This window comes from Pecten maximus, chromosome 1 (genome assembly GCF_902652985.1).
Source record: "Pecten maximus chromosome 1, xPecMax1.1, whole genome shotgun sequence".
Taxonomy (NCBI): domain Eukaryota; kingdom Metazoa; phylum Mollusca; class Bivalvia; order Pectinida; family Pectinidae; genus Pecten; species Pecten maximus.
Window position 1 is genome coordinate 35,249,412 of NC_047015.1, and position 26,597 is coordinate 35,276,008.

Consider the following 26,597-nt stretch of genomic DNA (forward strand, 5'->3'; position numbering starts at 1 on the left):
AGACACAGTTTAATTACATGCATCCTTAGCTTGACCACATTGATAGCTATTCAGGGCAAAGAAGAGTAGAGATATTTCAGCTCAACTGTTAATACTTTCCCTCCCCTCCCCCATTTGGTTCCTGGAGGAAGTGATTATATGGGTCACTGCTGCTCAAACAGAATCTACTCACAGGTGATATTGGATTAAATAGACAATCTAATCCGACTGCAGGCCTGGTTGCTGCTCCATCCACAGCTGTAGTTTTATATGTGAGTGTCTGGCACATGTACTGCAGCAATGGGCTGTGTAATAGTCATATTGCCACAATCAGGGGAGACAACTGATGTCATACTCTTGGTGAGATAACTGATAACACACTGCAGCTATTTAGGGGAGACAACTGATGTCATACTCTTGGTGAGATAACTGATAACACACTGCAGCTATTTAGGGGAGACAACTGATGTCATACTCTTGGTGAGATAACTGATAACACACTGCAGCTATTCAGGGGAGACAACTGATGTCATACTCTTGGTGAGATAACTGATAACACACTGCAGCTATTCAGGGGAGACAACTGATGTCATACTCTTGGTGAGATAACTGAAAACACACTGCAGCTATTTAGGGGAGACAACTGATGTCATACTCTTGGTGAGATAACTGATAACACACTGCAGCTATTCAGGGGAGACAACTGATGTCATACTCTAGATGAGATAACTGATAACACACTGCAGCTATTTAGGGGAGACAACTGATGTCATACTATTAGTGAGATAACTGATAACACACTGCAGCTATTAAGGGGAGACAACTGATGTCATACTCTTGGTGAGATAACTGATAACACACTGCAGCTATTCAGGGGAGACAACTGATGTCATACTCTAGATGAGATAACTGATAACACACTGCAGCTATTTAGGGGAGACAACTGATGTCATACTCTTGGTGAGATAACTGATAACACACTGCAGCTATTCAGGGGAGATAACTGATGTCACACTCTAGATGAGATAACTGATAACACACTGCAGCTATTTAGGGGAGACAACTGATGTCATACTCTTGGTGAGATAACTGATAACACACTGCAGCTATTTAGGGGAGACAACTGATGTCATACTCTTGGTGAGATAACTGATAACACACTGCAGCTATTCAGGGGAGACAACTGATGTCATACTCTTGTTGAGATAACTGATAACACACTGCAGCTATTTAGGGGAGACAACTGATGTCATACTCTTGGGGGAGATAACTGATAACAGACTAGTTTTTTTAGGGGAGACAACTGATTCTAAGGTATTGTATTATTACCACTAAATCCTGATAAAATACTGATGATATTCTAAAGATATCAGATATCTAAAAAAACACTTCAATCACCTGTCTGAAAAAAACAGTATCTTCTTGCATGTCAACTCTAGATCTACTTTGATAGAATTGCAACAATCCAGCAGGATTTTACAACTCTGAATCTAATAAATAAATCTAGTACCCAAAATATTCCAGATACCTGTTTAGGGAAAAATCTAAGTGAGATTTATTGTTATGGTGGGAGTAATTGGGCCAGATAGTGAGGCTGGGGGTGTCCATCACACAAGGTTTATCTTTGATCCACATCCTATCGCTCCTCTTCTGTGGCAAGTGATTCATAAACTGGTCTGTTAGCCCGTCTTTATCTCCCCCTGATCGGATATACTATTCTTCACCTCTCCCGACCACTACAGGTGGTATGTGGCTAACTGATCAGTGTGCTACACTCATTTCTACTCTTTATTTCAGCAGTATTTCAGAATTTTTAGGTCCTTTCTTATTCTCATTGTTTGAAATTTCGAAATCTTAAATCAGTTGAAACTGATATTTAAACACGTGTCTGCACAGTTTTACCTTTGTAGATAGTGATAATTACGAGTGTCAGTTGTGTAGCTCGGTAGGAAAGCTGATCCCAGGAAATGTGTTTTTGGATGATTACAGCACTTTTTAAAGAAACTCTAAAAAGCATTTCCACTCATTACCTGTCTATTAGTTGTTAGGTAAGAGTATAAAGGGTCACATCCCCACAAAAAGGAAAATGAGTCAAAGTACCGGATAATGTGTGTAGGATTTATTTCATATAGCAACAAATATAATCTTAATTTCAATCAGAAACTGTTTTATTCTTTCTACCATATTGCTTGGGTTATTGGCCCAATCATTGGTTGACATTAAGCTCACAAATAATGACAAATTTGATTGCCTTTCAATTGATGGTTGCTGTCTGATTTAACTGGTTTCCATAGATCTAGAGCACGCCATTTATAAGAACAGTTCCAACAAAACTTTTTTTTTCTGTCTATAATCTATATAACTGGGTGTGAAGGAAACCTCATTCCCTGTGCATTTTAACCTTAGTTTCTCCAAAAACAAATTAAAAATTATCATTTTCCATTAAGACTTTTGAAAAATGCAGAAATATTTGATGGCAAATATTACACAAAATATATCAGAAAAGAGAATCAAGGATCAAAATGTCTGTCATTATGTAAACAGCTAGAATTGAAACTGCATTATATAACTGGTAAGCATGACACTCGTGAAACGTGTGTTTTTAACATTATCTACATGTAAAAGTTCCCCAATTTGGTCTATTGGATTTGTCCAAAAAAGATAACTTGAATTCCTTGTTGTCATTCCTAGTAAAAGTTCCCACACAGAATATGTGTTAATCAGAATTGAATTGAGCTGGAGATGTTGTAAAGCAGGAACTGACCATCAACAACCAGTGACATTTTGATGCGGGATCTCCCTGTACAGTAGTTGCTGGTGGCTACCTCACTCTATATTACCCATAATAATCACGATTATATAGATCAGACCTATTGCATACTATCCAGATCACTTGGAACTTTGGCAAAATGTCTTGCCCACTGACACGGTAGTACAGGAGCATTTAGTTTACTACCAACTGATATCCCACTAACGTAGCCTTAAAAGAAGTTTGAAACCTTATAGTCATACAATGTTATAACATGCAGTTAATCTGTGGGGATGATCAGGCAACATAACACTGGAACATTAGAAGTCTGAAATGATAATGGAGCACATTACTATTAGTATATCACAAGTGCCTGTAGGTAGGACATCAGAATTGTACCTGCTGTCCCCATTGCATTATAATTATGAGACCCATTTTGAATCCTATCTTTTCTCCTCTTTCTGAACAACTTTCTTCAATCTAATGTCTAACTTGTAACTATACATTCACCCTGTAAGGAACAGACTCCCAAAACACACACATACACTACACATACACTACACACATACACTACACATACACTACACACATATACTACACATACACTACACACATACATCTTACACATAGTGGAGCCTGTCCTTAATGACCTTTAAGCTGTTGATAGGACAATACAAACCAAAACAAACCAAATGTATGTATAATCATGATCACTTCATAAAGATTGAAGTATAGCAAACAATTGGGGACTTAGGCAAGTCTAAATGATTCTCTTCTGGACAGTGACCTTCCAATCACATAGTTAATTACAATTTATGGCAGATCTACCGCAGCAGATCTGGTTCTGTAAGTTTTGAAATTAAGTTGAAAGATCAATGTAGGCCTGATGACTGAAGTGTTGCAGCTGGCAGATCGTGTTTCTGAGACAGGATGTCAAAACCTGTCAGGGACTGATAAGGCAGGCGATGAAATGATACTTACAATAAACTTATGTTTGAAAACAAATGAAGAGATAAGTTTTGAATGCATACTGTCTTCTCAAAAACTAATTACTAGATAGACAGACTAAAAATAATAGACAGCTGGTTTTAATTCAGGCTGGATTTCGTTATGCATACATTGTAGGTAAATTAATGAAATACAGTAAAGAGGCATGGAATGGAGTATATACACAGGTGATACATATTTTTCTCCAATCTTTTGGTAGTCGGTAATGGTGCATTTAGTCGAAGAGGAAGTGGTTGTCGGAATCACATAAAAAAACCTTTAGAATTTAATTTTTGTAATTCAACGATGCTTTTTTTTAAGTTGAATGATATATAAAGTTGATAGACTGAGTGTGTAGAGGATAGGTAGCAGACAGATGTCTTATCTGTGTGAGTAGGCTTGTAGGCTGGCTGCAGGGGTCTGAGGAGGGCCCTATCTGTCCGACCAAGGGGGGGAAGCCCTGCTGTACCAACTACCAGGGAAACACTCATGGCTCTGGTGTGACATGAGGCACTAGTGGTTTTCAGCAAGGAAATGATTCATATTGAGGATTACAACTTAGAGATGATATCAAAGAGACGTTTCTGTGAACTAAATCTGTGAACTACTCTAATCCATTCATGCTCAGTTGGACTAGTAAACATTGTGTGTGCAGTATCTCCATCCAAAATGAAGGAACTTGAGGATATACTCGATAATTTGTTGAACAATCTGAATTCACAGCTCACTGCCATTGACGAAGATGTAAGTTGAATCCAAAGATTTTGTTTGTAAATTTTTCTTACTATAATGTTAATTAATCATTACACAGAGATATTGGTTAGCCATATGTCTGATCATGTAGAGATGGGTAGTCGTATTTCTCTTCTGTTACACATATCCGACTATACCAGTACTCCTGTATCTTATCCCTAAGGTAACAGGTCATTCTGAATACCATACATATAATACAGGTCAAAGTTTGCCAAAGTGTTCTTGGTTTAAACCATCTGGATTTTTTTCCATTGCACTCATGCTTTTGTTTAAGCCAAGTTGGCATTTGATCAGAAATGATGAGATCTGCTGTTTAAAGATTGGGTAGAAAATTTCAGTCATCTTAATAATGATGATGGGAAAACAGTTGCATATTTTCTAAAGTCTTAAATTGGCATTAGCTAATGAAACTAATCTTGGACCCTGAACTGTTCTTATTTTGTAAAACAATAATATGTCCATCACATGTTGTCAGGAATAATTACATGTTTTTTTGTTAAGACTAAGTTGGTTGCTATAAGAGTCCTGTAAGATTTTATAGTTACTCTGTAGTACTGTACATATACAGACCTAGAATGTACTTACTGTACTAATCTGTAGTACTGTACATATACGGGCCTATAATGTACTTACTGTACTAATCTGTAGTACAGTACATATACGGGCCTATAATGTACTTATACCTAGTTACTCTGTAGTACTGTACATATACGGACCTAGAATGTACTTACTGTACTAATCTGTAGCACTGTACATATACAGACCTAGAATGTACTTACTGTACTAATCTGTAGTACAGTACATATACGGGCCTATAATGTACTTATACCTAGTTACTCTGTAGTACTGTACATATATACAGACCTAGAATGTACTTACTGTACTAATCTGTAGCACTGTACATATACAGACCTAGAATGTACTTACTGTACTAATCTGTAGTACAGTACATATACGGGCCTATAATGTACTTATACCTAGTTACTCTGTAGTACTGTACATATATACAGACCTAGAATGTACTTACTGTACTAATATGTAGTACTGTACATATACAGGCCTATAATGTACTTATACTGTGTTACTCTGTAGTACTGTACATATATACAGACCTAGAATGTACTTACTGTACTAATCTGTAGTACTGTACATACAGACCTAGATTGTACTTACTGTACTAATCTGTAGCACTGTACATACAGACCTAGATTGTACTTACTGTACTAATCTGTAGTACTGTACATACGGACCTAGATTGTACTTACTGTACTAATCTGTAGTACTGTACATACGTACCTAGAATGTACTTACTGTACTAATCTGTAGTACTGTACATATACGGACCTAGATTGTACTTACTGTACTAATCTGTAGTACTGTACATATACGGGCCTAGATCGTACTTATACTGTGTTACTCTGTAGTACTGTACATATACGGACCTAGATTGTACTTACTGTACTAATCTGTAGTACTGTACATATACAGACCTAGAATGTACTAATCTGTAGTACTGTACATATACGGACCTAGATTGTACTTACTGTACTAATCTGTAGTACTGTACATACATACCTAGATTGTACTTACTGTACTAATCTGTAGTACTGTACATATACAGACCTAGAATGTACTAATCTGTAGTACTGTACATATACGGACCTAGATTGTACTTACTGTACTAATCTGTAGTACTGTACATACAGACCTAGATTGTACTTACTGTACTAATCTGTAGTACTGTACATACAGACCTAGATTGTACTTACTGTACTAATCTGTAGTACTGTACATACACACCTAGATTGTACTTACTGTACTAATCTGTAGTACTGTACATATACAGACCTAGAATGTACTAATCTGTAGTACTGTACATATACGGACCTAGATTGTACTTACTGTACTAATCTGTAGTACTGTACATACAGACCTAGATTGTACTTACTGTACTAATCTGTAGTACTGTACATACAGACCTAGATTGTACTTACTGTACTAATCTGTAGTACTGTACATACACACCTAGATTGTACTTACTGTACTAATCTGTAGTACTGTACATACGGACCTAGAATGTACTTACTGTACTAATCTGTAGCACTGTACATACAGACCTAGAATGTATTTAATGTACTAATCTGTAGTACTGTACATACAGACCTAGAAGGTACTTACTGTACTAATCTGTAGTATTGTACATATATAGGGACCTAGAATGTACTAATCTGTAGTTCTGTACATACAGACCTAGGTTGTACTTACTGTACTAATCTGTAGTACTGTACATATATAGGGACCTAGAATGTACTAATCTGTAGTTCTGTACATACAGACCTAGAAGGTACTTACTGTACTAATCTGTAGTACTGTACACACAGACCTAGAATGTATTTAATGTACTAATCTGTAGTACTGTACATACAGACCTAGAAGGTACTTACTGTACTAATCTGTAGTATTGTACATACACACCTAGATTGTACTAATCTGTAGTACTGTACATACAGACCTAGAATGTACTTACTGTACTAATCTGTAGTACTGTACATACAGACCTAGATTGTACTTACTGTACTAATCTGTAGCACTGTACATATACGGACCTAGATTGTACTTACTGTACTAATCTGTAGTATTGTACATACACACCTAGATTATACTTACTGTACTAATCTGTAGTACTGTACATACAGACCTAGAATGTACTTACTGTACTAATCTGTAGTACTGTACATATATAGGGACCTAGATTGTACTTAATGTACTAATCTGTAGTACTGTACATATACGGACCTAGATTGTACTTACTGTACTAATCTGTAGTATTGTACATACACACCTAGATTATACTTACTGTACTAATCTGTAGTACTGTACATACAGACCTAGAATGTACTTACTGTACTAATCTGTAGTACTGTACATATATAGGGACCTAGATTGTACTTAATGTACTAATCTGTAGTACTGTACATACAGACCTAGAAGGTACTTACTGTACTAATCTGTAGTACTGTACATATACGGACCTAGATTGTACTTACTGTACTAATCTGTAGTACTGTACATACAGACCTAGATTGTACTTACTGTACTAATCTGTAGTACTGTACATACAGACCTAGAATGTACTTACTGTACTAATCTGTAGTACTGTACATACAGACCTAGAAGGTACTTACTGTACTAATCTGTAGTACTGTACATACACACCTAGATTGTACTTACTGTACTAATCTGTAGTACTGTACATACAGACCTAGAATGTACTTACTGTACTAATCTGTAGTACTGTACATACAGACCTAGAAGGTACTTACTGTACTAATCTGTAGTACTGTACATACAGACCTAGAATGTACTTACTGTACTAATCTGTAGTACTGTACATACAGACCTAGAAGGTACTTACTGTACTAATCTGTAGTACTGTACATACAGACCTAGAATGTACTTACTGTACTAATCTGTAGTACTGTACATACAGACCTAGAAGGTACTTACTGTACTAATATATTCAAGGTTCACCATACATGTGCACAGACATATGGTATTTATATATAGACAAGGTACCAGTGTACCAAAGTCAATGCTTGTAAGTTCTCACACTAATACCAGGTGTTTGGGAACTGAACCTTGTGACCTTTCAGGCAGTGTGTGATGAGGAATGCACACATGTCAGACCAAACGTTATGTGTATTCTGACAAATGATTTTTGGTTGCTTTTGACATTTTTATTACACTTTCAATATTTCTTTCATTCATCTTTCAGATATGGCAGCATCAGTTTTGATCCTTGTTGCTATGTCCCCTTAGAACTATACTTGGCCTTAGATGTTATAGTCTATTATAACCATCCTTGGCCTTAGATGTTATGGTCCATTATAACCATCCTTGGCCTCAGATGTTATGGTCCCTTGTAACCATACTTGGCCTTAGATGTTATGGTCCATTATAACCATCCTAGGCCTTAGAGGTTATGGTCTATTATAATCATCCTTGGCCTTAGATGTTATGGTCCATTATAACCATCCTAGGCCTTAGAGGTTATGGTCTATTATAACCATCCTAGGCCTTAGAGGTTATGGTCCATTATAATCATCCTTGGCCTTAGATGTTATGGTCCATTATAACCATCCTTGGCCTTAGATGTTATGGTCCATTATAACCATCCTTGGCCTTAGATGTTATGGTCCATTATAACCATCCTTGGCCTTAGATGTTATGGTCCATTATAACCATCCTTGGCCTTAGATGTTATGGTCCATTATAACCATCCTTGGCCTTAGATGTTATGGTCCATTATAACCATCCTTGGCCTTAGAGGTTATGGTCCATTATAACCATCCTTGGCCTTAGAGGTTATGGTCCATTATAACCATCCTTGGCCTTAGATGTTATGGTCCATTATAACCATCCTTGGCCTTAGAGGTTATGGTCCATTATAACCATCCTTGGCCTTAGAGGTTATGGTCCATTATAACCATCCTTGGCCTTAGAGGTTATGGTCCATTATAACCATCCTTGGCCTTAGATGTTATGGTCCATTATAACCATCCTTGGCCTTAGATGTTATGGTCCATTATAGCCATCCTTGGCCTTAGATGTTATGGTCCATTATAGCCATCCTTGGCCTTAGATGTTATGGTCCCTTGTAACCATCCTTGGCCTCAGATGTTATGGTTCATTATACTGCCATCTCCAATTACACATACCATATATATATACTGTCATCCCCAATTACACATACTATTTATAGATACTGCCATCCCCAATTACACATACTATATATAGATACTGCCATCCCTAATTTCATGATATATATATAGATACTGTCATCCCTAATTACACATACTATATATATATACTGTCATCCCCAATTACACATACTATATATAGATACTGCCATCCCTATAACTTCATGATATATATATAGATACTGTCATCCCTAATTTCACATACCATATATAGATATTGTACTGCCATCCCTAATTACATTAATATGAATATATAGTGCAATCCCAACATTTTTATAGGGACAATAACTTGTATTTATCCACAAATAAGTTCTGCTCCCAAATTATGCAGAATCATCAATTTTGAAATTGTAAGCTACAATTTGTTTACAGATAAAGCCCTCCCCAAACTTTACTACTAATCTTTTATACCAGAGGAGGGGCTTATTTTAGGATAAATATGATACAAACATTGAACTAAGAGTGGTTTAGTGTTGGTAATTTCAGTCTGTTACCATGGTTATAAACTAAACATGTCCAAGTTCAGGAATATCTGAATTTAACATATATGTATAATTGCTACAATGATGTTTAAAGAAAATGAAAACAAAAAACAAAAAAACAATGAACGTAAGTTTTCCAAAACAGTAGATACTTCTTTTGGAATAACTGAATTAGTGGTGACTAGATTAAAGAGATTCAAACACTGACTTGATATTAGAACAACCAGATTGATTTTGACTGGATAAACAAGGCTTAAAAACTGCCTGGATATAGCAGGATAACCAGATTAGTGTTTGCTTGATTGACAAGGATTCAAAACTGGCTGGATAAAGCAGGGTAACCGGATTAGTGTTGGCTTCATGGTTAACAAGGATTATAAACTGGCTGGATATAGCAGGATAACCGGATTAGTGTTGGCTTGATTAACAAGGATTATAAACTAGCTGGATATAGCAGGATAACCGGATTAGTGTTGGCTTGATTAACAGGGATTATAAACTAGCTGGATATAGCAGGATACCTGGATTAGTGTTGGCTTGATTAACAAGGATTATTAACTGGCTGGATATAGCAGGATAACTGGATTAGTTTATAGCTAGTGTGTGAATTAACTTCTCCAGGCTCCAATGTGAGGCATTTTAATTTATAACAGACATTAGACATGTACATTCCTTTAATTACTATGCCACTAATTAAGATATAGCTATAGGAGCACCATGTACTATATCACATACCGAATGGAACCTGGCCAAGATGTCTTCAGCATATATATCATCAGTATTAGATGGTGTAATTAAATTCTGATACAGTACACTATTGACTCCCAACATTTTGACATATGGTAGAGATTGAGGTTATAGAATTTGATGTTTAAGTGAGAAATGGAAACTATATGCAGTGGTTGGTTTGAACTCACTTTATCTGTTAATGAGAGACTAATAACTAGTTGTCATGAAGTGCATTTTAATCAGGGACCAGGTATGTGAACAAAAGTCTGGTAGCTTTATATTTAGTAAACTGTTATATCTCTGATACTATGTTACTGATCAGTGGCATTTTGATCGAATGGATTATAGGAATTATTGCACTTGGTTATTTCAAGTATTTACTCCGGGTTTTTGACTGATTTCATTACAACTTGGTAGGCTTTATTGTCATCATGTAAAATTGAGGGTTTTCCCAGAGTTATTGCCCTTTAATTGTTATTGTTATTTAATTGTATATCTTTGGAGTAACCTTGTGGTATTTATATGCTTGGTGTTGAAAAGAAAACATGGTCCCATTGGTTTCAGTAAAAAAAGCCATTGCTTAATATTCAGTGTTGAATATGGTTTTACTGTATAAAACTATGGAATTATTTATCCCACTAATTTTCATCCATTTTGCTACATTTTTATTATTAAAGAAGAACCATCCATGTACATCAATTATATAGTAAAAGTGTGGAGAGCAGATCCTGTACAGTGTTCGGGTATTAAGTGGTACTGTTGATGTAATTATTAACATGTGTGCTGTTCATATGTATATATTTACATAACAGCAACAGTTCCGGTAATGAGAGGAGTGGGTGTATACAGACATTTTATGGAGCATCAAAAGATTTTTTTCATATTTCTAATTTAGTGAAATAAAAGTTGGTAGAGATCACTAATTCTTCACCTTACAATCCTAACACCAGTGGCCTTAGCAACACAAATAAGTGAGCCAGTTTGGAATAAACACATGCCCCATGGGCAATTTAACACACAAATTGACGGAAAACTGTAAGGTGAGCCGACTGATGAGTTATTTAGAGAATACTTCCTATAAAACAAATCGCCAAAAATAGACGTATGCTTGCGTTACTGTGTTTCATGTGTAATGGTATCTGAGTACAGGTTCATCTCATGCTGAATAAAATTTTACAGAATTTATGAGTTTGCTTGTAGCATTATCTAGGAAAGAACTGATAAATCTTAAGTGAATATTAAGATAGTATTCTGTTAGGATGAAAGTAAATTTGAAGAAGTGAGACAAACATATCATCAATAATGTACTTTACATGGTTTCACATTAAAGATTCACATTTACAGTTTAATGTATCATCATACACATCTACCTAATTATATCACCAAAACTTTTATTCCGATTAAGGGAGAACATTCATACATTCTGATTAAGGGGGATAACTGTATTTATAAGTAAAAGATAAACTTTATTATAGTTGTCTATCATTTTCATTCCTCACTCTTTTTCTAAACTATCATCTTTGACTTGAATGTCAAAAAAGGTTTTATGTTCATGATATTACCAAGGCATTTTAACCTTCCTAGCACCATCGATCATTGACATGTGACCTGTCATTATTACCTGTGACTTAGTTTGTACATGGCTTTCATTGACCTGTACATGTGACCTTTGTAGATATGTGGCCTAGCTTCATTGACCTGTAATTTATTATAACCTAGGCTAGCTTTCTATGTACAGTTGATCAAAGGCCATCATTGACCTATGACCTTTGTATCTTGAGCAGTCATTGACCTGTGACCTTCAATCACTGACCTCTGAACATGTAAAGGGTAATCATTGAACCTTATTCTTTGTATCTGGGAATATCATTGACCTTTGATCTTTGTATCTGAGAACATCATTGATCTTTATGTTTTGTATCCACAACATAAGTGACCAGTTTGATGATGTAAGGGTGGATCATTGAACCTTGACCTTTGTATCTCGGGACATAGTGATTTTTGACTTTTGTATCTATGACCATAATTGACCGGTGTCTAGGACTATCTTTAATTGTGATCTTTGAATCTAGGGCCATCTTTGACCTATGACCTTTATCTAAATGCAATACCTCAAATTATGTGTTGGCATGTATAGTTGTTGGCACATGTCATCAATGATTTGTGTCCCTTGTTTATATTCATCTTTATGACCTTTGACCTTTGGTGTTTTGTAGATAAATCCAAACAGCAAGGCATACAATGAGGGTATAATTGTGGGTGACTATGTTGAGGCCATTAATGGTCAGAAGGCGGAAGGATTGCAGCATGGCGACGCCCAACAACTCATCAAAACAGCCAATCAGGAGCTTCAGCTGCAACTTCATCGGTAATTAGCCATTCATGACATCCTGCAAGTGTTACTCCAAAGATAATTATTAATCTAATATGCAAGGTTTGGTTGGTAGTTTTACTCATTTTATGACCGTGACCAGTTAAAGATATCTGAAAATAGATTGAAGAAACAAAAATCTGATTATTCGTTTATATATCAAGATATACTGATAACTCTTGATAAACAAAAATATATCTGACTTTGATTTTATCCATCATATTTTAGAAAAATATAAAATTTCATGAGTAAGTATTTAATAAACTTGTATTTCATAGTATGTCTTATAGATGAAATACATGACTTCAGTGTTCACTCTCTGATTCCAGATCTGGTCCCACAGTTAATGGTCATGGTCAAGTGAACGGAGGTGTGCCTCACAAACACAGTAAATCAGGTAGGGTCACTTCCTGTGTAGTGATTTACCAGTATATATGGTCACTTCCTATGTAGTTATTTACCAGTATGGTCACTTCCTATGTAGTTATTTACCAGTATGGTCACTTCCTGTGTAGTTATTTACCAGTATGGTCACTTCATGTGTAGCTATTTACCAGTATGGTCACTTCCTTTGTAGTTATTTACCAGCATGGTCACTTCCTGTGAAGTTATTTACCAGTATGATCACTTCCTGTGTAGCTATTTACCAGTATGGTCACTTCCTGTGTAGTTATTTACCAGTATGGCCACTTCCTGTGGAGGTATTAACCAGTATGGATACTTCCTGTGTAGTTATTTACCATTATGATCACTTCCTGTGTAGATATTTACCAGTATGGTCACTTCATGTGTAGTTATTTACCAGTATGGTCACTTCCTGTGTAGCTATTTACCAGTATGGTCACTTCCTGTGTAGTTATTTACCAGTATGGTCACTTCCTGTGTAGCTATTTACCAGTATAGTCACTTCCTGTGTAGTTATTTACCAGTATGGTTACTTCCTGTGAAGTTATTTATCAGTATGGTCAATTCCTGTGTAGTTATTTACCAGTATGGTCACTTCCTGTATGGCTTTATGGTGATTTTTATGTTGCCTGCAAAAAAAACAGGTGACATATAGATATCACTTTGTCGGCTCGGTGACATATAGATATCACTACGTCGGCGGGGTGACATATAGATATCACTACGTCAGTGGGGTGACATATAGATATCACTATGCCGGCGGGGTGACATATAGATATCACTACGTCAGTGGGGTGACCTATAGATATCACTACATCAGTGGGTTGACATATAGATATCACTTTGTCGGCGGGGTGACATATAGATATCACTACGTCAGTGGGGTGACATATAGATATCACTACATTGGTGGGTTGACATATAGATATCACTATGTTTGCGGGATGAGATATAGATATCACTATGTCGGGCGGATGACATATAGATATCACTTTGTCAGCGGGGTGACATATAGATATCACTATGTTGGCCGGGTGACATATAGATATCACTATGTTGGCCGGGTGACATATAGATATCACTTTGTCGGCGGGGTGACATATAGATATCACTATGTTGGCTGGGTGACATAAAGATATCACTATGTTGGCCGGGTGACATATAGATATCACTTTGCCGGCGGGGTGACATATAGATATCACTTTGTTGGTGGGGTGACATATAGATATTACTATGTTGGCCGGGTGACATATAGATATCACTTTGTCGGCGGGGTGACATATAGATATCACTTTGTCGGCGGGGTGACATATAGATATCACTATGTTGGCCGGGTGACATATAGATATCACTTTGTCGGCGGGGTGACATATAGATATCACTATGTTGGCCGGGTGATATATAGATATCACTATGTCCCCTCACAGGGGTTTCTGTTTGATACTAAGTTCCCTTAGGCCAATAAATCTCAAACTTTATGCAGATCTTCCTTATCAAAATTGCTTGCTTGGGATTGCATTTTCAGGTCTGAAAGGTCAAAGGCCAAGATCACTGTTGCTAAAATAGAAAATTTGTTTCCGTGGGATAACTCAAGTTTGGTTTAGGCCCATTAAACTCAATTTTTCTGCAGTTCTCTTTACCACAAGTGCTTTTTACTGGGCATAAGGTCAAAGGTCAAGGTTACTGTTACTATGAATAGGAAATCTGTTTCTGTGTAATAACTCGTTATCACCAAATTTCTGTACATTCACTTGTGTGTGAAATTCTTGTTTTAATGTAGACGACTAGCTAAATACCCTTCCTAGGTATTGCCATTATACCCTAATGCTGTAGATACCTATGGGTTGGGTCATGGTCACTTCCTGTAAATCAACACTTTTTGTCTTTTGTACTATATATACAACATTTTCCCCTGCCCCTATATTGTAAACTGTCAGAGTCAAGAAGGGCTGTAGAAAATGTCTATCTGTGACTAGGGCTTTTTCTTGCTGGTTTAAATTTGGGATGGGGCCTTTTTGTCTCATTTTGGGAAGAAAATTGGTGAATTGGGAAAGATTTTTTCAGGAGTAAACTGGAAATTTTGGGAATTTGGCTTTAAAATAAAATAATTTGATATACTGTGTATACCCTGAGATACAGAGGTGTGATATACTGTGTTACCCTGAGATATAGAGGTGTGATATATACTGTGTATACCCTGAGATACAGAGGTGTGATATATACTGTGTATACCCTGAGATATAGAGGTGTGATATATACTGTGTATACCCTGAGATATAGAGGTGTGATATATACTGTGTATACCCTGAGATACAGAGGTGTGATATATACTGTGTATACCCTGAGATACAGAGGTGTGATACTGTGTATACTCTGTGATATAGAGGTGTGATACTGTGTATACCCTGAGATATAGAGGTGTGATACTGTGTATACCCTGAGATACAGAGGTGTGATATATACTGTGTATACCCTGAGATACAGAGGTGCGATACTGTGTATACCCTGAGATATAGAGGTGTGATATATACTGTGTATACCCTGAGATACAGAGGTGTGATACTGTGTATACCCTGAGATACAGAGGTGTGATATATACTGTGTATACCCTGAGATATAGAGGTGTGATATATACTGTGTATACCCTGAGATATAGAGGTGTGATATATACTGTGTATACCCTGAGATATAGAGGTGTGATATATACTGTGTATACCCTGAGATATAGAGGTGTGATACTGTGTATACCCTGAGATACAGAGGTGTGATACTGTGTATACCCTGAGATATAGAGGTGTGATATATACTGTGTATACCCTGAGATATAGAGGTGTGATATATACTGTGTATACCCTGAGATATAGAGGTGTGATATATACTGTGTATACCCTGAGATATAGAGGTGTGATATACTGTGTATACCCTGAGATACAGAGGTGTGATATACTGTGTATACCCTGAGATATAGAGGTGTGATATACTGTGTATACCCTGAGATATAGAGGTGTGATATATACTGTGTATACCCTGAGATATAGAGGTGTGATATATACTGTGTATACCCTGAGATATAGAGGTGTGATACTGTGTATACCCTGAGATATAGAGGTGTGATATATACTGTGTATACCCTGAGATATAGAGGTGTGATACTGTGTATACCCTGAGATATAGAGGTGTGATATATACTGTGTATACCCTGAGATATAGAGGTGTGATATATACTGTGTATACCCTGAGATATAGAGGTGTGATATATACTGTGTATACCCTGAGATATAGAGGTGTGATACTGTGTATACCCTGAGATATAGAGGTGTGATATATACTGTGTATACCCTGAGATATAGAGGTGTGATACTGTGTATACCCTGAGATACAGAGGTGTGATATATACTGTGTATACCCTGAGATATAGAGGTGTGATATATACTGTGTATACCCTGAGATATAGAGGTGTGATATATACTGTGTATACCCTGAGATATAGAGGTGTGATACTGTGTATACCCGGAGATATAGAGGTGTGATATATACTGTGTATACCCTGAGATATAGAGGTGTGATACTGTGTATACCCTGAGATATAGAGGTGTGATATATACTGTGTATACCCTGAGATATAGAGGTGTGATATATACTGTGTATACCCTGAGATACAGAGGTGTGATATATACTGTGTATACCCTGAGATACAGAGGTGTGATACTGTGTATACCCTGAGATATAGAGGTGTGATATATACTGTGTATACCCTGAGATACAGAGGTGTGATACTGTGTATACCCTGAGATACAGAGGTGTGATACTGTGTATACCCTGAGATATAGAGGTGTGATATATACTGTGTATACCCTGAGATACAGAGGTGTGATACTGTGTATACCCTGAGATACAGAGGTGTGATATATACTGTGTATACCCTGATATATAGAGGTGTGATATATACTGTGTATACCCTGAGATATAGAGGTGTGATATATACTGTGTATACCCTGAGATATAGAGGTGTGATACTGTGTATACCCTGATATATAGAGGTGTGATATATACTGTGTATACCCTGAGATATAGAGGTGTGATACTGTGTATACCCTGAGATATAGAGGTGTGATATATACTGTGTATACCCTGAGATATAGAGGTGTGATACTGTGTATACCCTGAGATACAGAGGTGTGATACATACTGTGTATACCCTGAGATACAGAGGTGTGATACTGTGTATACCCTGAGATACAGAGGTGTGATACTGTGTATACCCTGAGATATAGAGGTGTGATACTGTGTATACCCTGAGATATAGAGGTGTGATATATACTGTGTATACCCTGAGATACAGAGGTGTTATATATAATGTGATACCCTGTAGAATATAGAGGTGTGATACTGTGTATACCCTGAGATATAGAGGTGTGATATATACTGTGTATACCCTGAGATATAGAGGTGTGATATATACTGTGTATACCCTGAGATATAGAGGTGTGATATATACTGTCTATACCCTGAGATATAGAGGGTGTGATATATACTGTGTATACCCTGAGATATAGAGGTGTGATACTGTGTATACCCCGAGATATAGAGGTGTGATATATACTGTGTATACCCTGAGATACAGAGGTGTTGATATATACTGTGTATACCCTGAGATACAGAGGTGTGATATATACTGTGTATACCCTGAGATATAGAGGTGTGATACTGTGTATACCCTGAGATATAGAGGTGTGATATATACTGTGTATACCCTGAGATACAGAGGTGTGATATATACTGTGTATACCCTGAGATATAGAGGTGTGATATACTGTGTATACCCTGAGATATAGAGGTGTGATATATACTGTGTATACCCTGAGATACAGAGGTGTGATATATACTGTGTATACCCTGAGATATAGAGGTGTGATACTGTGTATACCCTGAGATACAGAGGTGTGATATATACTGTGTATACCCTGAGATATAGAGGTGTGATATATACTGTGTATACCCTGAGATATAGAGGTGTGATATATACTGTGTATACCCTGAGATACAGAGGTGTGATATATACTGTGTATACCCTGAGATATAGAGGTGTGATACTGTGTATACCCCTGAGATATAGAGGTGTGATATATACTGTGTATACCCTGAGATATAGAGGTGTGATACTGTGTATACCCTGAGATACAGAGGTGTGATACTGTGTATACCCTGAGATATAGAGGTGTGATATATACTGTGTATACCCTGAGATACAGAGGTGTGATATATACTGTGTATACCCTGAGATATAGAGGTGTGATATATACTGTGTATACCCTGAGATATAGAGGTGTGATATATACTGTGTATACCCTGAGATATAGAGGTTGTATATACTGTGTATACCTGAGATATAGAGGTGTGACTATACTGTGTATACCCTGAGATATAGAGGTGTGATATACTGTGTTATACCCTGAGATATAGAGGTGTGATATATACTGTGTATACCCTGATATAATAGAGGTGTGATATATACTGTGTATACCCTGAGATATACGAGGTGTGATACTGTGTATACCCTGAGATATAGAGGTGTGATACTGTGTATACCCTGAGATATAGAGGTGTGATACTGTGTATACCCTGAGATACAGAGGTGTGATACTGTGTATACCCTGATATATAGAGGTGTGATATACTGTGTATACCCTGAGATATAGAGGTGTGATATATACTGTGTATACCCTGAGATATAGAGGTGTGATACTGTGTATACCCTGAGATATAGAGGTGTGATACTGTGTATACCCTGAGATATAGAGGTGTGATATACTGTGTATACCCTGAGATATAGAGGTGTGATACTGTGTATACCCTGAGATATAGAGGTGTGATACTGTGTATACCCTGAGATATAGAGGTGTGATATATACTGTGTATACCCTGAGATATAGAGGTGTGATACTGTGTATACCCTTTGATACTCTGACATCTTAGTACCTGTCATGGAACTGGAATAATTTGATTCCTTTGTGTATTATCATCTAGTTTATATTTAAAGAAAAAGAGTGTCAATGCACATCAATTGTAAACCTGTTTTATTGAATATTGCTACACTGATTGAGATCATGCAGAATTTTTATATAGAGAAGGAATGTTTTTAACATGGCACGAAATGTAGATCTATATATTACACTCTCTCGATTTTCAAAAAAAAAATTTTTTTAAGACAGTTAGAAATGATTGATGTCTGAATTAAACATATGTCAAAGAAAACTGGTAAAAAAACTGTTCAACATCGTGATATATATGTAAAGCGTAAACAAAGCAACATTTTTGTTTTATATACACCCTGTCAAAGAGCTCTGTAACCAAAGCCACATCCTGTAATACATCATGTGGATATGTCAGGAAAAGACTTGTTTATTTCTAATTTTGAAATAGATTTGTTGTAAACATTTGATTTTAAACCATGCATGCAAATTACATCTTCTAGAGAAATCAAAACTTTATGTAAAAAAACATCTGATAGATTTCCAATATCAATCCATTTGTGGATGACTTTAATAACTTGACCTGATATTAATCCCTGGACTCTTCATGTACAGTTCTATCTTTTCCCAGTGAACCTAAACTGTTATATCAGGCTTTAGGAAGATCAAAGATACAGAGTTTGTAAACACATGTAATGCTAATTTGTTTTATTTAGTAAACATGGTACTTTGTGTTGTGAGTTTCTGAGTGCCCTTTGGAGAATTTGTTTCTCAGCAAACTATCTTCAGGTACGTTTGTAGGTAAAGATGGGGTTAAATTACAGTGTCGGTGAGGTCATGTACCTGTAATTCTCTTCATACTGAAAATTAGTCAAGTCAACTGGAACTAGAGCTTTTTCTGTGTGTCATGTTGTCTTGGGCCTATCTCTGTATCAGCATGTGAGCATTTCTTGACAGGACAAGTGTAAAAATAGTGACTTGGATGTATTTCACTCTCAGAGTTATGTCCCTTTACTCACTGTGTGTTGTCTCGTTGTACTATGTCAGCTCTGTCCTGACTTGTTCTGAATTGATGTAATCGCTGTAGAAAATTCATTTCTTGAGGAATTTTGATCAAATTTAACAAAAGCTACATAGTTTAAAGGTTGTAAGGTCAAGGTCACTGCTACTGTTCATAGAAAACAGTGAAACAAGTTGATGTCTTTGATCCTGAGTGACCACTTGATAAAAATGTCAAATGGGAATACCTTGGATTAATTCAAATTTCAAAATTTCCAAGATTCAGATAAAATTACTTGTTACTTTTTATAGAAAATAGACAATGACTTTAGTTTGCATGGGAATGGCCTGGGTTCATCCATGTCTTACAGGCAAGTAATAAATTTTGGTAAAAAACATTCCTAGTCTGTTGTAATCAGGTCTAAGGTACTTCTCTTTGACAGACTTAAAACCACTCCCTGTCTATATATATACCAGACAGCTATCATCCTCCGGCAGCTCCCACAACCTGTAATAGATGTCTTATAACTACCTTTTCAATGTAAATCTTGCAGGAACTCTTCAGTGATGGAGGGACATTAGAATACTTGTAGCAGTGCTATGGCGGAGGAGCTATAATATGGCAATTACTCTCATATAAAATGAAGATTTTTGTTACAACGCCAACAGCACTGTATATATATTGCAAAATATAATCACTGAATTCTTGATCTTGCCAATTCTTCCCTTATGATTAATGCTACATGTATTTATTTATATACCTAACAATCAATCAAAAATGCACTATGTTGCTATCGTTCATTACAATGTAGAAAGCGGAGGCACATATTTTGTAAATTAGCGTGGGACAGCCTATATGTGATTCAACATTTTGATTAACCTATATATACTCTTGCATGAGATTTTTTTAGACCTTTTATATGTGAACTTAAGGCTTATGGATGAATTATAACTTAATGCACTTGTATCCATATTGTTAATAAGTATTACTAATATTGCACCTTGTATATACAATATTCAAATTTTTCCTACGTTTCCTACAGGGATATTTGCGAGCATGCCCACCAAGACTGACCAATCTGAAGGCACAACTCAAAATAAAGCTTTTATCAAGGACCCAATATTGAATTTGCCCCGCCCATCAGATTACATGTCTAAGATGTCTGCTATCTCCCATTACTCCCTAAACTACCCTCCGGGACTGTACAGTTCCATGCCTCTACATCTAAGCCAATCAGCAGCCTTGTACAATCCTCAGCCATTTTGTGTTGATCAATCAGCTGGCATGTTTCATGCCTCGTTGAAGATGATTGACCAACCACAAGGCTTGTTCAGGGCCACCCTTCAATTAGTCGACCCACCTCCCTCCGAGCTTTTCCGAGCTGTGCCGTTTGTGATTGATCAGTCAAGACAAGGGGGCTGGGCTACGAAGGATGACTGTCTGCACGAGATGCCATGTAAGGTGTTTGACGTGATTGATCAGCTTTTAACACAGACTTGTGACATGCTATTGTTGTCTTTCTTTTGTGGAGATTTCTCATCTTACATGCTTTATTTTCTTGGCGTGTGTAGTAGCTGTATAAGTTTTCCTCTTTAGGCAAATGACATCTTCACTAGTTGAATATCAACCAACAGTATTCTAATGCATACAAAAGATGTGATATTTGACAAATAATGATTTCCACGCATAATCTTCCAAGCCAGGCAATATCCTAGAATAGTAATAGTGAATTAAAAAAGTGTAAAATTCAGATGACAGTATTGTTTTAAATTATCAAACATGTTGATGAATGTCTAACTAATGAAATATGATGGTCTATATAATCAGGTGACCTATTTAGACAGGTTATAGTTTGGAAAGAAGAGACTTTCTAAAGTCATTTGATATCCATACCATCACAATGTTTACCTAACAACTATAACTATTTTACCACACAAGCATATTTCAGGGTGTAGGAACTTTGTTAAAGTCCTGACAATGGCGAACTAGTGGTCAAACATAAAGAAGATAACCATTCTTTGATGTTGTGAAGCCTTGATTTCCAAATGTTATTGTTATAGATAATGGCTGATGATTATTGAGAAGTCCGATAACCACACTTCTCTCAATTTACTGTATTACTGTTTTAGAATTGGTAAACAAGGTACATAGCTACTGTTGTGTTTTTAGTAGAGAAGATGTTTTCAGCTGCTGTGTGAGATGCTGATGTAGATCTATATGAACACTAAGGCAGTGTTGCTTCTCCTCGCATGAGTAAAATGATAGTGTATCTACTGTATGTATGTATCTGGTAGTGTATCTACTGTATGTAACTGGTAGTGTATCTACTGTATGTATCTGGTAGTGTATCTACTGTATGTATGTATCTGGTAGTGTATCTACTGTATGTATCTGGTAGTGTATCTACTGTATGTATCTAGATGGTAGTGTATCTACTGTATGTATCTGGTAGTGTATCTACTGTATGTATCTGGTAGTGTATCTACTGTATGTATCTGGTAGTGTATCTATTGCATGTATCTGGTAGTGTATCTACTGCATGTATCTGGTAGCGATCTACTGTATGTATCTGGTAGTGTATCTACTGTATGTATCTGGTAGTGTATCTACTGTATGTATCTGGTAGTGTATCTACTGTATGTATCTAGATGTTAGTGTATCTACTGTATGTATCTGTTAGTGTATCTGCTGTATGTATCTAGATGTTAGTGTATCTACTGTATGTATCTGGTAGTGTATCTACTGTATGTATCTGTTAGTGTATCTGCTGTATGTATCTGGTAGTGTATCTACTGTATGTATCTAGATGTAAGTGTATCTACTGTATGTATGTAGATGGTAGTGTATCTACTGTATGTATCTAGATGTTAGTGTATCTACTGTATGTGTGTAGATGGTAGTGTATCTACTGTATGTATCTAGATGATAGTGTATCTACTGTATGTATTTGGTAGTGTATCTACTGTATGTATCTAGATGGTAGTGTATCTACTGTATGTATGTATCTGGTAGTGTATCTACTGTATGTATGTAGAGGGTAGTGTATCTACTGTATGTATCTAGATGGTAGTGTATCTACTGTATGTAAGTAGATGGTAGTGTATCTACTGTATGTATCTGGTAGTGTATCTACTGTATGTATCTAGATGGTAGTGTATCTACTGTATGTATCTGGTAGTGTATCTACTGTATGTATCTAGATGGTAGTGTATCTACTGTATGTATCTAGATGGTAGTGTATCTACTGTATGTATCTAGATGGTAGTGTATCTACTGTATGTATGTATCTGGTAGTGTATCTACTGTATGTATCTAGATGGTAGTGTATCTACTGTATGTATGTAGATGGTAGTGTATCTACTGTATGTATCTGGTAGTGTATCTACTGTATGCATCTAGATGGTAGTGTATCTACTGTATGTATGTAGATGGTAGTGTATCTACTGTATGTATGTAGATGGTAGTGTATCTACTGTATGTATGTAGATGGTAGTGTATCTACTGTATGTATGTAGATGGTAGTGTATCTACTGAATGTATCTAGATGGTAGTGTATCTACTGTATGTATCTGGTAGTGTATCTACTGTATGTATTTAGATGGTAGTGTATCTACTGTATGTATCTAGATGGTAGTGTATCTACTGTATGTATGTATCTGGTAGTGTATCTACTGTATGTATGTATCTGGTAGTGTATCTACTGTATGTATGTATCTGGTAGTGTATCTACTGTATGTATCTAGATGGTAGTGTATCTACTGTATGTATCTGGTAGTGTATCTACTGTATGTATCTAGATGGTAGTGTATCTACTGTATGTGTGTATATGGTAGTGTATCTACTGTATGTATGTATCTGGTAGTGTATCTACTGTATGTATGTATCTGGTAGTGTATCTACTGTATGTATGTATCTGGTAGTGTATCTACTGTATGTATGTATCTGGTAGTGTATCTACTGTATGTATCTAGATGGTAGTGTATCTACTGTATGTATCTGGTAGTGTATCTACTGTATGTATCTAGATGGTAGTGTATCTACTGTATGTGTGTATATGGTAGTGTATCTACTGTATGTGTGTATATGGTAGTGTATCTACTGTATGTATGTATCTGGTAGTGTATCTACTGTATGTATATAGATGGTAGTGTATCTACTGTATGTATGTAGATGGTAGTGTATCTACTGTATGTATGTAGATGGTAGTGTATCTACTGTATGTATGTAGATGGTAGTGTGTCTACTGTATGTATGTAGATGGTAGTGTATCTACTGTATGTATCTAGATGGTAGTGTATCTACTGTATGTATGTATCTGGTAGTGTATCTACTGTATGTATGTATCTGGTAGTGTATCTACTGTATGTATGTATCTGGTAGTGTATCTACTGTATGTATGTAGATGGTAGTGTATCTACTGTATGTATATAGATGGTAGTGTATCTACTGTATGTATCTAGATGGTAGTGTATCTACTGTATGTATCTAGATAGTAGTGTATCTACTGTATGTATCTGGTAGTGTATCTAATGTATGTATGTATCTGGTAGTGTATCTACTGTATGTATGTAGATGGTAGTGTATCTACTGTATGTATGTAGATGGTAGTGTGTCTACTGTATGTATGTAGATGGTAGTGTATCTACTGTATGTATGTAGATGGTAGTGTATCTACTGTATGTATGTATCTGGTAGTGTATCTACTGTGTGTATGTATCTGGTAGTGTATCTACTGTATGTATGTAGATGGTAGTGTATCTACTGTATGTATGTAGATGGTAGTGTATCTACTGTATGTATGTAGATGGTAGTGTATCTACTGTATGTATGTAGATGGTAGTGTATCTACTGTATGTATCTAGATGGTAGTGTATCTACTGTATGTATCTAGATAGTAGTGTATCTACTGTATGTATCTGGTAGTGTATCTACTGTATGTATGTATCTGGTAGTGTATCTACTGTATGTATCTAGATGGTAGTGTATCTACTGTATGTATCTAGATGGTAGTGTATCTACTGTATGTATCTGGTAGTGTATCTACTGTATGTATCTAGATGGTAGTGTATCTACTGTATGTATCTGGTAGTGTATCTACTGTATGTATGTAGATGGTAGTGTATCTACTGTATGTATCTGGTAGTGTATACGTATCTACTGTATGTATCTGGTAGTGTATCTACTGTATGTATGTAGATGATAGTGTATCTACTGTATGTATCTAGATGGTAGTGTATCTACTGTATGTATCTAGATGGTAGTGTATCTACTGTATGTATCTAGATGGTAGTGTATCTACTGTATGTATCTAGATGTCTAGATAGTGTTGTAAAATGGTAGTGTTTCTCTAGCCAGCACCTTCTACTGTGTGTTTAGATGTAGATCTCTATAAGTTATACCCATCAGTTATCTGTATTGTATTTCTGTAAATCTTTCCACACAGAAAAGTTTGTGTATGTATTTAGGATGTATTTCAGAGTTGGTACTACAAAAAGATTTATATACAAGGATTTAAATTCATGAAATAATCAGTAACAAAAACCTTGTCTTTTTAGGCACAAGTCATATGTAATTTTTGCAATGATTTAAAATATTTAAATAGCACACTAAAAGCTATGGAGCTGATGACTCTTTGACTATGATGTTATGAAGTTATCTCGCTTCCTATTGATACACATTTGAAATCCGCTATTGAGTTAGCTAACCTGCTGTACATGAATGTCTGTGTGGTATGCTTTTAAAATCCAAGGGATCTAAATCACTTTTAAAGATATCTGAGATTTTGAAATTAAGCAAACAAATATTTATGATTATAATTTAAAAAAAAAAAAACCTATCAAATATTAGTTGAAAACAAGTGAATTAAAAGTTTAAATAAAAAAAAACCCATCAATATCCATCTCATCTCTTCTTTCTTAAAAAATGAAAAATAGTATAATTTATGATTGATATACAGTATATATATATATATGCATTGTAATGCATTGTGTAGGTAATCTAGTTCACATGCTTCATGATTTAAATTTGCAGAATATAAGTTTATTTTTTTATATGAGTGGACAGCTGTTATCATGAGTATTTGGCTGTGTAGATAGATATAGAGTATTTGGCTGTGTAGATAGATATAGAGTATTTGGCTGTGTAGATAGATATAGAGTATTTGGCTGTGTAGATAGATATAGAGTATTTGGCTGTGTAGATAGATATAGAGTATTTGGCTGTGTAGATAGATATAGAGTATTTGGCTGTGTAGATAGTGTGTATTGCCTGCTGTGTAGTTTGTACTTACACATTTTAGATTTGAGAAATTTTAGACACATACAAGTGTTATTTGTTTGTAAATACTGGTATAGTACCAGGCAATATGTTTGAGTTGATTACTAAATTATTATGACTGAGTTTTTGTAATA

At 36.0% G+C, this 26,597-nt stretch overlaps 1 protein-coding gene across 15 annotated transcripts in view; it reads left to right on the top strand.

Annotated features, from left to right (window-relative positions):
* Positions 1-26,597, top strand: part of LOC117331777 — a 184,221-nt gene that overhangs the window by 46,997 nt on the left and 110,627 nt on the right. For 14 of the 15 annotated variants that reach the window (XM_033890658.1, XM_033890682.1, XM_033890699.1 and 11 more), the window contains exons 2-3: positions 12,656-12,807; positions 13,140-13,207. In XM_033890658.1, coding sequence (XP_033746549.1) covers positions 12,656-12,807; positions 13,140-13,207 — 220 coding nt within the window. Of the gene's footprint in view, positions 1-4,358; positions 4,460-12,655; positions 12,808-13,139; positions 13,208-26,597 lie in introns of those variants that run through there. The other variant, XM_033890674.1, reaches the window with a different exon arrangement.